Here is a 16,418-nt window from a genome sequence, read left to right on the forward strand (position 1 = left end):
TAGAAACTACTTCACTACAATGAATTGTCCTTGGTGGCTTTCTTACAGAGGTCTTTCAAGTTCTTTTAACATTCCAGAGAGCTTTTATCTCTGGGTTTAATTTGTGCTCTTATTTAGAAATGTTTGTTACTTATAGTTTCATGTTAAAAGATCCAGCCTCCTTGTGGCTTTCAGTTATCAGTTATGAAAGTAATAACTGCCCAGGAAAACCAACATAGATCAGAAATTAGAAAGATGCAAAAATTATTTGAATTTCCACAGTCAGTGTTCCAGATTCACTGTTTTCTTTTTGAAAATCATGTAAATAGAAGATTGTTGCTGTTGGAATCCAGAAACGTCTGTGTCACTTTGTTCTCTACCAACATAGTTCAGGAGCTGACAGGAGATAGATAAAAGTCAATAAAAAGAGAATTATTTATTAAAAAGATCTAATGTTACAAGAACAGTACACAGGAACTATTATATTACTGTGTCTTCCACGTGTTATATACCATTATATATAGTATATATACAGATTGTATACAGTATATCTAACATTTTGATGTGGGCCATGATGGTATCTTTCTTTTTCACTGCAAAACAAATTTTCTTAATTGTTGTTCTTTTCCAGACAGATATTGTGGCATTATACAAAAATACAGTCTCCTCAATGATGCTAGACTGCACTATTACAAACTTTTACATGAAAAAGGAAAGAGTTCTTCAATACAACTAAAAAATATGTCATGATAAGGAAACATTCTACTACAGAGTAACAAATGTGTAATACATAGGTACTGAAACATTTAAAACATGTATTTTGCATCTAAATATATTAATAAACATATTTTGTTCATGTTGAATATAAAACATTTCCTTTTTTGTCCCTGCATTACAAATGCATTACCTGATGGTACGTCAGTATTTCTATCTGCATTTTGTACTAGAGATTGAGATATAGCTAGATGTAGCTCTATCTCCTCATTGGACCTCCATTCTTATTAAGCACAGCCATTTATTGTATTCAGAAAATTAACTAAACTGTCACCAGGAGTGACTCTAGCCTTCTTGAATATTCTGAAACATACTGGATTGGCAAGCATCTGTATAAAAAATAGACAAAATTATGCTTAGTAAATTTATAAAATAGCCTTTTTATTTTTTGGTTCATCACTTCATTCTTGTTCATTTTAACCTTTTGAAGAATGATGGGTTGCTAGAGCAAGCTCTCTGCTCAGTAGCAATGCTGCTGCTTTGCAAACCACAACAGGTAGTTATTTCCTGTGAGCTTATTATTTGGTGCATTCCACCTTCCTGACTTTCACCTCATAGGCTTTCCTACAAGCAGGGGTGGATACAAGCAGGTCTTCTGTTTGTAACTGTACAGCATTCTGGGCTCAGCTCATTATCTCACCCTTGCTTACCTAGTTTTAACTACGTACATTTGAAGCTTACATCTTCAGATTATTTATTTATTTATTTATTTATTAATATTTGTGGGTGTCATAGAGTGACAGAATCATAGAATATCCCAAGTTGGAAGGGACTCACTAGAATCTTCAAATCCAACTCATGACTCCACACAGAGCCACCTGAAAACTAAGCCATATTTTGAGAGCATTTCTGAATAGTTTTGGAACTTCGGCAGCCTCAACACCATGACCACTGGTCTGGGAAGCCTGTTCCACTCTCTCCATGAAGAACCTTCTCCTAATATCCAATCTCCACCAACAAATAAAGTAATAAAGGATCAAGTTGAATTGTCTCTGAAAAATTCCAGTGTTAAATATTCAAAAGAAATGTAGTCATCAGTCAGATTTTAACCTAGCAAGCATTGCACTTCCTTGGCTACTAGTTTAAAGATACTAAGAAAGGGCATAATTGGAGTATACCATCTTAATTCCAAATATTATTTTGCTAGTGAGCTGGCAAAATAATAGCATTTTTGTCACAGAACCTATAAACCAAAACACATTTGCATCAAAATTTTTAGAAGGATGGGCAGTTAGAAGAAATATGCTATTAAGACTTGCCTCTTAAACGCTTTCAATTTTTTTCCCAGATGAAGTGTGCTCATTCTTGTCACAGTAGCTAGACATTCATGCTAAAAAACCATCCCTCGTAACAGCACATGGTACCTTAACTGTACAAACACGCACATCATATACAATGGGGATCATTTTGATTCAGGTGCCAATATATGGAAACGTCTTCACATGTAGAAAAATTGTCCAAATTTTGTATTGAGTGAAAAAAGGTTTTGGACAGCAAAAGCAGGGATTAGAACTGATAGCACACAATTCCTATCAGAATAATTTTATCTATAGAGCTATAGAAATAGTTCTAGGTAACAAAATAATTGGAATAATGTTCACTGATAATTATACAAACATTTTTTTCAAACACACTATTCTCTGAGATTTATCCTGCTATAGTATGTATGTGTGAATGACTACATTCCAAAATATTAATGCTCTGTTATATGTCTTTATATATGCATTAACTGGACTACCAAATATATGAAGTATAGAATGTTATCTAATAAAATGGGCCCAGAAGAAAAACAAAGAAGGAAGTGGTTGGAAAAAGTAGCTTTATCTTCTTGGATTGCTTTATTTGTCCACTTAGCAGCCTAGTGTATATCACATTTGAACGCCCAGTGGAGTTTTCATTGCCATATGCATTAGAATATATTTTTTTAATTTCCTATTGAAAATAAATACTTGATTGCTTTGACATTAAATCATGCAGTATTTGATGAAAAACAATGGCACTTGTTTCCTTTAAAGTTTATAATCAATTAGTTTCAGTTTATCTTAAAATAAAACAAATGGCTTATTTTCAACTCCATTTTGCCACTTTTTGAATGTTCTGTCTAGTATTGTATTGACAATATATATATATTTCTATTTTAATGTGTATTTATGTATTTTAAGAACAAACTCTTGGTATTTTTGCAAAGCATATATATGTCAATTATATTTTTCTCTCTCTCTTGTTAGTAAGAATAGCAAACCATGTGGAATGCAAGAAGTGTTAGACGAACTTGTATCAAACTTTATTCTCTACTTAAAGAAAGTTGGTGTTTTTTTTTTTTGTATTTTTTGTTTTGTTTTGTTTTGTTTTGTTTTTTCTGAACCAAACAGATGTACTGTACTAGACACCATTGTTTAAACACCTAATGATACATAACTGGGGTCACCAAAATTTAACATATTATAAAAGTAAAGTACATTTGACAGAAATTACATTTGCTTACAAAAGTTTATTACATACAATCTGCATATTTTTGGGCCAAGAAATGTCCCCTTTCCCAGAGGACTTTTACAAAAACTTAAGAGAAAAAAACCTGATGAATTTTTGACTGTGTCTCCAACACTCCTCTAAGTGCACCACAGGTATTTCTATGGGTCTTTAAGCATTAGCTTGGGTTTCCTGTTGCTCCACAGACATAAAACTCCATCTGTTGTTGTTATCAAGCTAAAGCAAATAAATAGCAACAACAACAAAGTCTGCAGTCTTCACCATGAAGTTGAAGGAACCATGAGTACCAAAAGCAATGTTACAGAGGATGAGGAAGTAGAGAAGATATGTAAGGTGGACTGAGCACTTGTTACTTTACCTCCTGAAATGGAAAGTAATTAAAGAAGTGTCATTGTAAATGAATCTCAGTACATTTAGACACTAAATTTTACTCAAAATTTGTATTCTTTAATACTGAACAAAAGTCTAACTTTTGGGCAGAGCAAAACCAAATTAGGTTTCCTAGACAGACATAAGGAAATGAGGCGTTATGATGATATCTATAGAAACTCACATACTGAATTCTCACATTCACTCTGTAAATTAATAGAAAATTCATAGAGAACAGGTAAGTTTCATGCCTTAGTCTTCATAAAGAATTAGACTGCAGAAGGTGCCCTGCAAACATTCTTCTTGGAAGAAAAAATGAAAGCTTATGGTTGATACTGATGTTTGTCTAGGTTTTTTGACCTGTAGGCCAGTGATGTTTTTAGATCAGAGCAGAATCTCTTAATTACAGTTGAAACTTTAAGTATAGATTGAAGTTTTAAGCCTAGATTCTTTATAATACTCCTGAAGAACTAACAAAAACAGTGTTTAATAGAATTGAAGTGAGTGTTATTAGAAAGTTAGAATTAAGATGCCGTATTTTCTTAGGCAAAAGACAATGTTGTTTATTTATTTTCTTCCCACTAATCCAGACATTTTTTTCTTAAGTTTGTAATTCAGTGATACTTTAAATTCTTTTAACATATTGCTTCAACTGAGGAAAAAGAAGTTAGCTGTCATCAGTTACATAATGATAATTACACTGATACTGTTATTATTATGATTTATTATTAAATCATATCTAATCAAGAGAATCAGTTGAACTCACAGAGAAGCACAACTTATTTTCTAACATGGACACACACAGGTGATTCTGATACCTAAATGAAAATACTTGAAGGCATTTTAGCTATGTTAGATGTTTTCCCTCCTTCGAGTGCATAATGGTGCATTCTATGTATCCTCTAAGTCCTGTATCATATCTACAAGCTCTGAGTAAAAGTTTGAGATACCTTAAAACATCTTGTTGCCTTTATATGCCAAATTATGTAAAAATATTTAAATTCTGGCTCTCTGCTGAATTGCTTGACTACTTGTCTCTATGGATTATGTCTCTGGTAACTGCACTGGAATTTGAGACACCTATTGCCCATGTAGACATCCATAACTCAATTAGTTTTCTAGATATAACCTTAAAAATGCACAGATTTCTTGTATATTCTGTTTGCTCATGGATGCTCAAGATTAAGGCATGGATGCCTGAGATACTCTTGAGAATCTCAAATGGTGTTAGATGACCATAGCATAGGAAATAAATATTGCTATCAGTGGTTTTATCTAACTGCTAGGGAACTGTGAGAACAACTTTTTCCAGGTAGAGAGTAATAGAGGTTTGTTTGCTCTTTAATGAACATTGCTATAATTGCTGTATCTGCCACTCTTCCAAATATAAGTGTAGCCTTACCTGCATAAGATGGAACTCTAATCTGGGGACTAGCAGTCCCGTCGCCTCCTTCACTGACTGCACAGACCTCAATAATGTAGACACCAACATCAGGAAGAATTACCACCGCAGAAGTTTTCTGTGTTTCTATAACTTGACTGTTGCTTTGGCCTTCTTGCCTAAGTAACACCTATGGCCAATAAAGTAGATAATGGTCATAGAGATCATTCAAGTTACATACCAGACATTCTGTGCATATGATACAGTCACTGAAATGTTAGCTGTTTCACGATTTTGTTAAGGAAAGCAGTTATCTGCTTTTACATCTACTCTCTTTGCCCCCTCTCCTCCCACACCATATGGCTTCCAAACAGTAACAGCCAAGTATATTAGTGATTAATGAATGTGAAAAGATTTTGAATAGGATCCAAAGAAAGGATATAGGACTTGCTGCCTTCCACTGTTAGGTGTTACACAATATTTTTCCAATTGACAAACTTTCTTTAAGATGCCTTTTGGGTTTCATTTGACTAAATTCTTATTCCTAAATTCATATGGATATTTACAATTTTGATGAAAGAATTTAGTTTCAAACGTAAGAAAATGCCCTAAATAAAGTCCTTACGGTCTACCTTAGCTGGCCAAGTCAACTCCAAATAGCTCAGATTTATCCCTGTGTCTCCTTTGAAACTCATGCTTATGTGAAGTGGGATAAATGTATTTATCTGTCTTTTTGGTATTTCACCATAAGGACTTTTGTTTCCAGAAAAAAAATAATGAAAAGGTCTAAGAGGTGTAAAAAAGCATCCACTCAAAGTTTTTCAGTATCTCAGCACTGCTGATAAAGGTTAAATAATTTTCTGGCTTACTGAATCAATTTACATTTTCATGGTGTTATTTCTTCTTGTACCTAATGAGAGATCAGATTGTAGTCTAGAAATAGTTATATGTGTGCTGCAGGTTACCCACAAAAACCTTACTAAGAACATAGATTCTTTTTATATTAAATTTAAAATTTTAATGAACTCCACCACTTTTTATAATTTGTCAAATAAGTATTAATTGGTATTTTGCTGTTTAGAACTTCATGATTTTAAATGCCAGATGACTGTTGAACATCAACAGCATAATAATTAAAAAACCATTAAACATAAAAAGAAATGTTTTTCCTTCATAAAAATATTAATTCTTATTTCATTGTAAGATGTCTCACTGTTCTGCACTTTGTTAGCTCCTACTGTACACACAGTTAAATTGAAGCCTTCATAGGAAAGTAATCTTATTAGTAGCCACTTCTCAGTCAAATGTGATGAATTGATACACTCAGAGCTTACTTAGTTTATAATCTCTGTTTGAAAGTCATAACACAGAAAATATTGGGACATTTAGCACTTTTCAATTTTACTTATTGCTTTTTATAGTGAAAACTGATTTCAGATAATCTGTATAGTATACATACACAAGAAAACTGCCAAGAGGAAAAAAGAAAATAGGGAATAGGAATAATTGTTTAGAAGAGAGGAAAGTTTGTGAAGAAGGGGAGGCACTGACCTTGTATCCCATTACCTCAGATTCATTAGCTAGAGGTCTGACTGGCTCCCATCCAAGAGACACATGAGAACCGTCCTGTATCCACATAACATTACTTGGTGCTTGGCTGGGAGCTGGGAAGAAGAAATAACAACATATACATAAACATATTTTTAGAAAGTTGCTTTAAAATCAAATCAAAATTATGTCAGTCTTTTACTATATTTACAACTACAAGTGTTAATAGGCTCCCAACTCTAGCTGGAGTTTTGCTATTATTTTTTTCCTCCATATTCCATTATATTTTTTTCCAGAATTATCATTTAATAGATAACCCATAGATTCTTCAGAACCTACAAACTGTCAAAAATACATTATATATTAGGAAAATTATCTTTGTTATGAATGTAAAGACATATGAATTCACATCTCTATATAGAAGCAAAGCCACATATCAGACCTATAAGTGATTCCTAATCATTATATAATATATACATATTTTATTATATATAAATAGGGCAGAGTTTGCTTTCTGACTGCTTCTTTCTTTGAGCAAAGTTACTGAGATCACTTACGGGACTTCTTGGTTGCTACACGCACAGCAGTGCTAGGTGGTCCATACCCTGCAGCATTGTATGCCCTCACAGTTAGGTGATATAACGTATTTCCTTCTAACCCTGTCAGAAGGAGAGATGACTCATTTCCTGCAGTTTTCACCTTTTCTGCTGCTTCCTCCTGTTCCATGTCTTTCCAGTAACCAATCTGACAATAAATGATAAAGGAAAGATTAATACACACATTTGGAATGCTCAAGATTTACATATTTTCCTGTGGTACTTTTCTTTGCCAGTTCTGTCTGTTGTCTGATTGTCTTTTTGTCTGAAGTGGTGAGAATCAGAACATCATGGAACTACTTAAAGCATGTTGAATTGCAGTGCACTGACAGAAAGATGTGACTAGCAAGATCAAAGATTAGAAGATGAGCACTGGCAGGAAGTCAAAAGTATTTCAGGGAATTCAAGAGGAGCTCAATCATTTTTAAATTACAAGAAGTATCTATCTTCAGCCTGGAACGCTCAGGCCATATCAGTTCAAAAATGACATGAGCAATATTCACTTCCTGGCTCTGTAGAGCTCAGCGCTGCCAGGTTTTTAATAATGTAATGAACAGGAAATAACAAAATACCTGAGTAAATCTTGCACTGAACTGGAAAATCTTATCTGAATGAAAAGAAGGAAGTGGATACAGTTTTAGTTCTTGAATATAGATGTTTCCTGTAAATGCAATTTGATTTTTGATTAGTCTGCCCTTTCTTTTCAGACATAGCAAGTCTAAATTTGGTGGTTTGTGGTCCATATTGCTGGTGTTGTGTTGAATTTATCATAATTTCAAAGACGGCCTAATACTGAGCTACGGATTTGTCTAGTCTCTTTCCTCAGAGACAGATATTTGCAGGACTTAACTGGAAAAAAACAAAACAAAACAGTAATGTCTCTTACAAATGTATCTAAGTGACCTCCACCTATTTCTCACAGGGCACTGTTTTCCCTAACAGAAGATGTCACTAATGTACCATTCAAACAGCTATATTCAGTTTACCATTTTTCATGATGAGAACTACTTGCACTTATTCCACGTTTTGACCTTTTCTGTGAAATCTGTTATTTCATAATAAGTTAGTCATATTATATCTGGATAAATTTTCCTCTGAGAAAAAGGTCATGGGAAATACAATACTTTTGAGAATATATCCCAGAAAATACTGAATGAAAAAGAGGTTCATAGAAAAATAAGATCAATGAGTACAATACTGATCTTTTATGCTATGGCAGCCATTACATATATATATGTATATAGGTATATGGGTATATAGGTATATAGGTATGTAGGTATATAGGTGTGTGTGTGTGTGTATATATATATATATATACTCAGAAAGACCTGAGGTCTTTTGAGGTCATATCTTCACTGGAATAAAGTGACTGTGTTCCCTTTGATGGAGTGTGTATCAGTTTGATCCAACACAATTATCAACTTCCTTAATTGTAAAATTTATGTACGTATTACATTAATTCTTACTTTGATTACAGATTAGATAGAAAATCTAGCTATGTTCAACAGTTGTTGAAATAAATACAATTCTGAAATACATAGGTATTTCACTTCCTGAAAGTCTGAGTAACATTGTTAGTATCTGTAGCAACATCTATTCACATCTTCCTTGGAAGGAAAAAAGAATTAACAACCACTCATTTATATTTTAGGACTGAAGATCTAGTTATTGTCTGCTGGGCAGTTAGATGAGTTCATTTTACTTCTAATGCATCTTTACAGACACAGCACTATAATATTGAGAGTCACATAGTTTTATCAGTGTATGAATGGATAACGAGAGAGTCGTTGTCCTGAAGACCCTATTAACCAATTAGTCAACTCTGCCAAAGATCTAACAGAGAATGATCAGAAGGAAAAGAGGTTTGCCCAAGATCACACAGGTGGACAGTGAGTGGACAGTGGCAGGCGTGGAAATGCAGCATAAGCAGTGAAATTCTTACTGTAAAAAAGCCAGGAAAAAAAATTTGAAGTAACTTAATAAGTCTCACTGTGGTAGCTAATTCAGAGCACACTATGTCCCAATATACATGACAGTAGGCAGAGCCCAGGTTTTGCACTGAAGCTTTTTTTTGTTGTGAAAACATGATTTTCCAGATATTGCTGCTCTCCATCATGGCTTATAAGGCACTGAAGTTAATTTTATTTTTATATGTTAAGTCTGCAAAAATAATCATGGCATATTCCTTTATTACTGCTACACCACATGACAAAGGTGTTGCTCCTTGGCATAGGGCTGTATTTTAGGGAATTAATATATATGCTTTATTAACGAGCAAAAACGTGAAATGCAAGTGCAATGTTTCTATTTCAGAATCTCCTGTACTTCAAAGCCTTTAAATGTTTGGTCCCTGCTTTTAAAATTCTCCTTAAAGTTTTACCAGGTGAGTTTGGACTTTGATCTCAAAATAGGCTTCTAGCTTTCTCTATATGAACACAACTATGTGTTGAATTAAATTAGCTGAAGGAAAAAGTGATTAAAAAACTCAAATGATTTTTAACGGATGAGAAAGCTAACACTGATTTGTACTGGGATGGAAATACTGCAGATCTTAAAATTTGTTGGACAGGTTTCTTAAAACAGAGGATTTGTTTATGTACGTTTATATGTACATTAACAAAAACTAGTTATTTTCTGTAGCCTTAATTGGTCAAAAGGATTTACCAGTTTTCATTAATGATAACTTTGAATATTAATATATCATACAGCATAAAATACATAATCACAGAATTGCAGGGGCTGGAAGAGACTTCAAGAGATCACTGAATCCACCCCCCTGCTAAAGTAGGTAGCCTACAATAAGTCGCACAATCTCTCTAGGCAATCTGTTCCAGAGGTTCCAAATCACCTATTCCAAAGTACCTGTTCCAAATCATAAAAGTTTAATGCATATTTTAAAAAAGAAAAAAAAAATTGCTTTGTTTAATACATTATTGCTTGCAAGGTTTTAAAATTTGTCTGTTCTTTCTTTTGTTTGTCATCTAGGGAAAGTTTTCATATCCAGTTTCCAGGAAACCATATCTTTTTGATGGAGAGAGGGCAATAATGATTAAACAACTGAGAAGATGCAGGAACACATCGTCTTTCGCTTTGTCCAGACAGTTTATTAAATAATTATTGAAAGTAAGACATCATATCATAAACATTGCTACCTTAACATTTTTGAACCTCTAATACTCACAGACAACTTTCTCAAAGTTTTAGGTTTAAAGATATCTTAAATAATAGTTTTCTCCCCAACCAGTTTATATGATGTTCATGATAGCACTTCATAATAACTAATAGCAGGTTCTCTTCTCTAAATTCAGTACAGTAAGAGTTACAGTCTGGATATTCTTTCAGTTGGCCAAAGTTCCAAATAAGGCATTTCAAATATGAGCCTGAAGTAGTTACAATGAATAGAGGTGTTTCTTGTAGGCTGGATAAAACAGACAATTTCCCAGTCTCTCTGATTTACCAACACCAACAGTTCTGATGTAACTGAAAATGAACTTGGAGAGATCTCAGAGTATAGAAGGTGCTTGGAAGAAGGAAAGAAAAGTGAGTTGAAAGAACTGCTACTAGCCCTGAAAAAGAGAAGCCACGATTCAGATTTCACACAACTTGTTCTTATTATCATTCGCAGAAAATCTATTAGCTCCTTGAGCTTGCACAGTGTGCAGTTCCCCAAATATTAGCAAATTAGCAAATAAAAGCAGTGGTAGAACCGAGCACTTAGGACAGGAAAAGTACATCTACTGCTGCTCTTTGCATCACCTCTAACTACCGGTGTGATTGTTTTCAGAACAAGATGAAATGTTCCTGCAGAAATGCCAATCAACCTCAGTTACATGACTCTCATCATAATGATTGCTGACTAAAAAGGAGAAAGAAAACACTGTTCAATAAGCCTAGGCTTTGGATCTCCCTGGAATATCTTGCATCCTCCTCTTTTTTCAGATACTTCAACATAGTCCTGCATACACCTAAGATGAAGTCTCATATTGTAGCTCAACATTGAGAAATATCATCAAATATCTAGTCATATTTTCCTATGAAAAAAATCAATAAATTTTTAGGTTTCTGATTTTGGTTAATAGAAAATAGCAGTCTTGTAGCAAACTATTCAAGAAACAAAAGTGAATGCATAAGACACACATGACACTGCAAAGAGCATGGATCTCTTGAGACCCTCATGAAAGATCTAAAATGTGATCCATACCCTAGGGACTTGAAAAGATGTTGGAATCCTGTGATCAGGATTTTAGAGGGATTTGTGTAATTTTATAGGATAAGTTGACATTTTTAAAGCTATCCAGTTGTTTATTACATGTTTGGGAAAATTCATTCATTCCAAAAGCAAAGTCTGGTAAATTCGTATTCTGGCTGATGAAACTCTTATTTCTCTTTTTCTGTCTTGCTTTACTAGTCCTTGGTAAAAACACTGATATACTCTTTCTAATCTACCTTAAGTAATACCTGAGTAAATTAAAAAAAATAATTCCAAAATCATGTAGATGTAATTTTTATTGTATAAACAGACAAAGAACATCTAAGGACGAGCAAAAACTTTTAGATGTTCCTCTTTGAAAAGAGATTCAAGATTTTCTGTTTTTTATCCATTTTGGTTGCAAGATAATCTTTTGATTTGCTTAGTCAAGCTCTTATCCCTTGGGGGAATTCAAATGGCAAAGACGTGAGATTTGAGATCTGTACTTAATATTAGCTGGAAAAGAATAAATAAAATAAAAAAATATCTTCTTTCAGACAGTAATTCTTTCCTTTTCCCTTCCCTACCAGTGAGTGACAAAGAAAATATTGCCTAAGGCTGAAATAGATTTTATAACCTTTAGGTTATGGATTCTAAACAGTATTAACCACACACTATATTTTTCTACCATTCTGACAAAGTTTTCAAGCTACTTCTACTTCATCAGAGTGTAGCTGGCACATATTTAGTAAGGTTGAGCGGACAGCTGACAAATCTGTACTGAAGTCAGGAATAATATGTGCTTTGGAAGATGCAAATGAGTACTGCAAACCTTGCATAAAACTCATGTGACATAACAGTTAACACTGCCTTTCAGGGATGACAATGTGCAATTGGACAAGTTACTGTGCCTTTCATTACTCCTTAGTACAAAGTGCAAACAGGGCTGAAGTGAAACTGGGTCACTCCAGACTTGTCTGTATGTAGGAAATCCTCTGTCACTTTTGTTGATTAGAGACCAAGCATTCAACCACTAGGAAAATAACACCTCCCCCTTCTATAATACTACTGCTAAAAGGCCAGGAAATCTGAAGTTGTGTAGGTGGTTGTCTCTGCTATGGTGGCCATGGACAGAATACAAATTGAGACATAAGAACAAACTGGCTGGTCAGATTATTTTGCATGCTTTAGAGATAACACCATACTCATGGTCCACCATAATTCTATATTAGGAGATAATTGTTAACAAAAAAGAAATCATTCATCTTTTTATCAAAGTCACTGGATTTTTGCATATTTTTTATTTGCTATTTCAGGATTACTAGAGCTACAAGCTGTATTCTGCACTGTCCTACATATCATAAAACCTTGAAAACCAGTTTTTAGCTTAAATTGGTGTTCACCAAAAATGAAGAAAGGGATGAGAAGATTTTTTGCTATACAGGATCCTTCCTTCTGCGCCAAAGGAATAGTTTAAAGAGATACTGTCAGTATTTAAGCAAAATTGGACTTAGAGTTCCTAAATTGACACTGGAATGCACTGACTCACTACACTGATCCTTTCAGTTATTATCTCCTTTCTGATGAAAATCTTTCCCAAAAACAGAACTGAAAACTCTAGCAATATCATCCTCGGATTGTGTTTTGTCCTGCTGAATCATTCAGGGCAGTACTATCTACTCTTCTGTTTATTGAGCAAAGGCAGCTGTGAACATCATTCTTTCTGGGATTGGGAATGAAAAGGGCAAATACTATTCCCTGAAATAGTCCTTTGTCAGAAAGTAAGCAAAGAAATTCTGACTAAAAAGAGGGAAAAAAAAAGTTAACCCTGTCCTCAAATAAAAGCAACAGTCTCAAAAGAAGGCTCTAATTCCTTCATGGAAAGAGACAGAAAGAAGCAGGTATTTTTTTTTTTTTTATGTTTCATTTTTGTGTTGTGTGAACTACAGATACTTTGCTTGAAATATTTACTCTGTAGTCTTCAGACTAGAATCCTAAAACTAGTGTAAAGCAGTGAGGAGACAAAGTGTTAATAAAGTTCAATGTTAATGACTACAATATCAATAACAACCTTCATATTCATTCTTAAGAAGTCAATGAGGGCAGTAGAGCAATTAAGTGGAACATGCTGCACTCCATGGTTCTAAATACATTCCAGGACAGGAAGATCACCTCTAATATGAAGAGTCCACTGTTCTGTCCATCAGAGTCACCTACTACTAGGACTCATCAGTAGAGCTAAGGAAACTGATTTGTAGCAAGTAAGTAATGAAAGCAAAACACATTCAAGTTATGAAAGAATAAATTTCTAGAGAAAATATTTTCATCTGAAAAAGAAAATGTCTGTTTTTATTTTAAAATGATGTAAGACAAACCTCACAGAACATCTTGAGAATCAATGTGATTGATGGAATGAGGATAAGGGTAAAAATAGTAGGTGTAACTTAAAGACGCCAAGATGCCTGAGAGGGAGTAAAAAAAAGTCAACTTTCTAAAGAGAGAAAGACAAGGTGCAGTGAGTAAGTTATTTCAAAGGATAAAAGCCTGGCCTGGAAATTGAAGACAGAGATTAGTAACAAGTGCAACACTTCAGTGTGGACAGAGACAATATTTGTAAGGTGAAAATAATCTCTATTGGATATAATTTTGTTCTCCTTATACATAGCAGTCCTAAAGGTAAATGGTCAGGTATCATTTTTACTGCAAGAAGCAAGCTGTACACAAATAGTAAAAATACTTTTAACATAAAAGAGCAACAGAGCTAAAGCACAGTGAGAGAGAACTGACAGAGTTTGCAGAGTTTAGCATGGAAGTGTATGTATGCAAGAAATTCAGACAAGTGATAGACCTGGGGGTTCTTGTCATGGTCACAGCCTGAACAAATTGTAAAGGAATATCTAATAGCAAGAATCTACAGCAAATCATGTAGGAAAAAGAATAAAGTAACTGTGTTTAAACTGTGCAGTAAATGTGCTGTACTAGACATGGCTGTCCAGCCCAAGGCTGGATGTGTGATGGCTCTGGTGGATGGATGGTGATGGTGCACATGTTTTTACTCTCAAAGGGCATTGGTGATGGTTGCCTAATCCCAGCTCTTGACCAGATATGCTGCTGAGGGTACATATTGTTTTAGTGTGCTATTGGATCACAAGACTCAAACATAGTTCAGAGATTGTTACAACTGAACTGGAAAAACTGAACTGTAGAGGAGACTGTGAATCAGCACACTTCTCTGTCAGGAGTCCTTTTGTGGTTACCTGAGAAGGACTGAGGAGTGTGAGGATGGCATTGTTTCCTCAGAGAAAGTATGGCAGGATCAAATGGTGTCATCACAACTCAGAGTAAAGCTGGGACCTCCTAGGAATGGACTAAGTCTGATCTGATCTATTGATTGGTAACCCTGCCCATTGCAGGGGGATGGAGCTTGATGATTGTTAAGATCCCTTTCAACCTAAGCCATTCTGTGATTCTATAAAGTTTCTTTGCAGCATGCAAGGATCCTCTTAAGGGCTGGAGAGCAAATCTGCCCCAGTTCTTCACTGGCCAACAGAACATGGGGCAACAGCAAGAGTTTCTCTTTTGAGTATTAAAGTATGATATTGTTGCTGGAGTTGTGTACTTATGATAGGACTATAACACTTCTGCAGATAAATTTTCTGAGGACTCAATATAGTAGTGCTGGGATGATGTAAGCTTTTGGATCATGGTTTACACGACAAGGACTCAAAGAGTTATTGAAGAAGATGAGAGAAATAAGTACTTATTGAAACCAGATGCCCATGCCTCATTCAGAAATCTTTTAGTTCATTTACTTAATTCATATCTGATTTGGACAAAGGAAATTAAGTTATATATTGTAAAGTGAGGGCTACTTTAATATGTAATGCTCTCAGAGGCTATCTTTCTTCACAATTTCAAATACCATATATGCAGGCTGAAAGGATAAATATAAGTTCTGAATGATTTTTTTACAGAATCTTTGAACTTGGAACATCATTTTAATTTGATCATAAGGCAGAGATTAACACAAACCAACATTTCTTAGTCAATATTAGAGCTATCATGCATTTGCCAAAGGTTAATAACAAGAACATGAAGGATATGAAAAGTTTTAGCTCAGAGTTTTCCTTGAAAATAAAATTTTCAGGACTTGCTGGAGGAAAAAAAATATATTTTTTCAAGATTTAAAATAAAAATCAACGCTACACAGGAGATGAGTTTAAGAAGCTATATTAAATTCTGGCAACTTGTACTACAAAATATTCAAGCTGCATGCGCTGTGAGAGTAAACATATTATTCAATGATATTAATAATGTTAATTGCTGTACTGTAATTTATATTCAGATTCAACCTGTCAGTCTTTGAGTATCCATTACATTAGTATCTGCCTCAAATTTACTTCTTTACTGTCTTTTCTTTGCTACTGCAGACAAGAAGGAAAGGATCAGCACTCTTAAAATGACTAAAGTAGGTGAGATAACCTGCACTGCCAAACCAGTAAATTGAGTCAAACTGGGTTATTTCTTGAGTAGCAGCATAGCCGAACCACAAGTTTAGAATGGATCATAGTAGCCCCTAAGGACAAGTTTAGTCCTAGTTTCAATCTGTTCCTGGAAAATTAGAATCTAAACTGGATCCGAAGATACAACTGGATCCACAGGACCAAGATGGTCCAATGCCAATGCTGGTTTCAGGTCACAGGTCACAGAGGGCTGTTTCCAAGCCCTCCCTTTGTTTGTTGACAGTGCTGCTGCTGCCTCTCCTCCTGCCATCAGACCTTTTGTGATCTGCCCAGCAGATGCCCCCCGGCCGCTGCTGGGTGAGAGCACAGGGATGGCAGAGACTGATTTTCTGTATATTGGTTGCTCTCAGTAAATAATAACAAGTTTGAACTGGTCACTTGGAGCTGGAAACAGTCAATACCTAATCTTCCCCAGCCTGTGAAAGAGGCATGCTGGGTCACTTGTGGTTCTTTCAGCTCTTTTTGAAGTGTCAAAGAGATGTTATGGGAACTGGTGTTGAACAGTTTTCAAGCACAAATAAATAAAAGATGTGCCAGTGCTACAGCTGTGACCATTGTTCTGCAACTAG

At 34.7% G+C, this 16,418-nt stretch overlaps 1 protein-coding gene across 1 annotated transcript in view; it reads right to left on the reverse strand.

The window, feature by feature from the left end:
* Nucleotides 1-402: 402 nt before the first annotated feature.
* Nucleotides 403-16,418, reverse strand: part of CNTN5 (contactin 5) — a 591,619-nt gene continuing 575,603 nt past the window's right edge. Inside the window, exons 21-24 of the mRNA XM_085216325.1 lie at nt 7,099-7,285; nt 6,545-6,657; nt 5,015-5,183; nt 403-3,604 (exon numbers count right to left, since the gene is read on the reverse strand). Coding sequence (XP_085072451.1) covers nt 3,501-3,604; nt 5,015-5,183; nt 6,545-6,657; nt 7,099-7,285 — 573 coding nt within the window. The 3' untranslated portion in view covers nt 403-3,500. The remainder of the gene's footprint in view (nt 3,605-5,014; nt 5,184-6,544; nt 6,658-7,098; nt 7,286-16,418) is intronic.

The sequence above is a fragment of the Meleagris gallopavo genome, chromosome 1, assembly GCF_905368555.1.
Source record: "Meleagris gallopavo chromosome 1, MGAL_WU_HG_1.1, whole genome shotgun sequence".
NCBI lineage: Eukaryota > Metazoa > Chordata > Aves > Galliformes > Phasianidae > Meleagris > Meleagris gallopavo.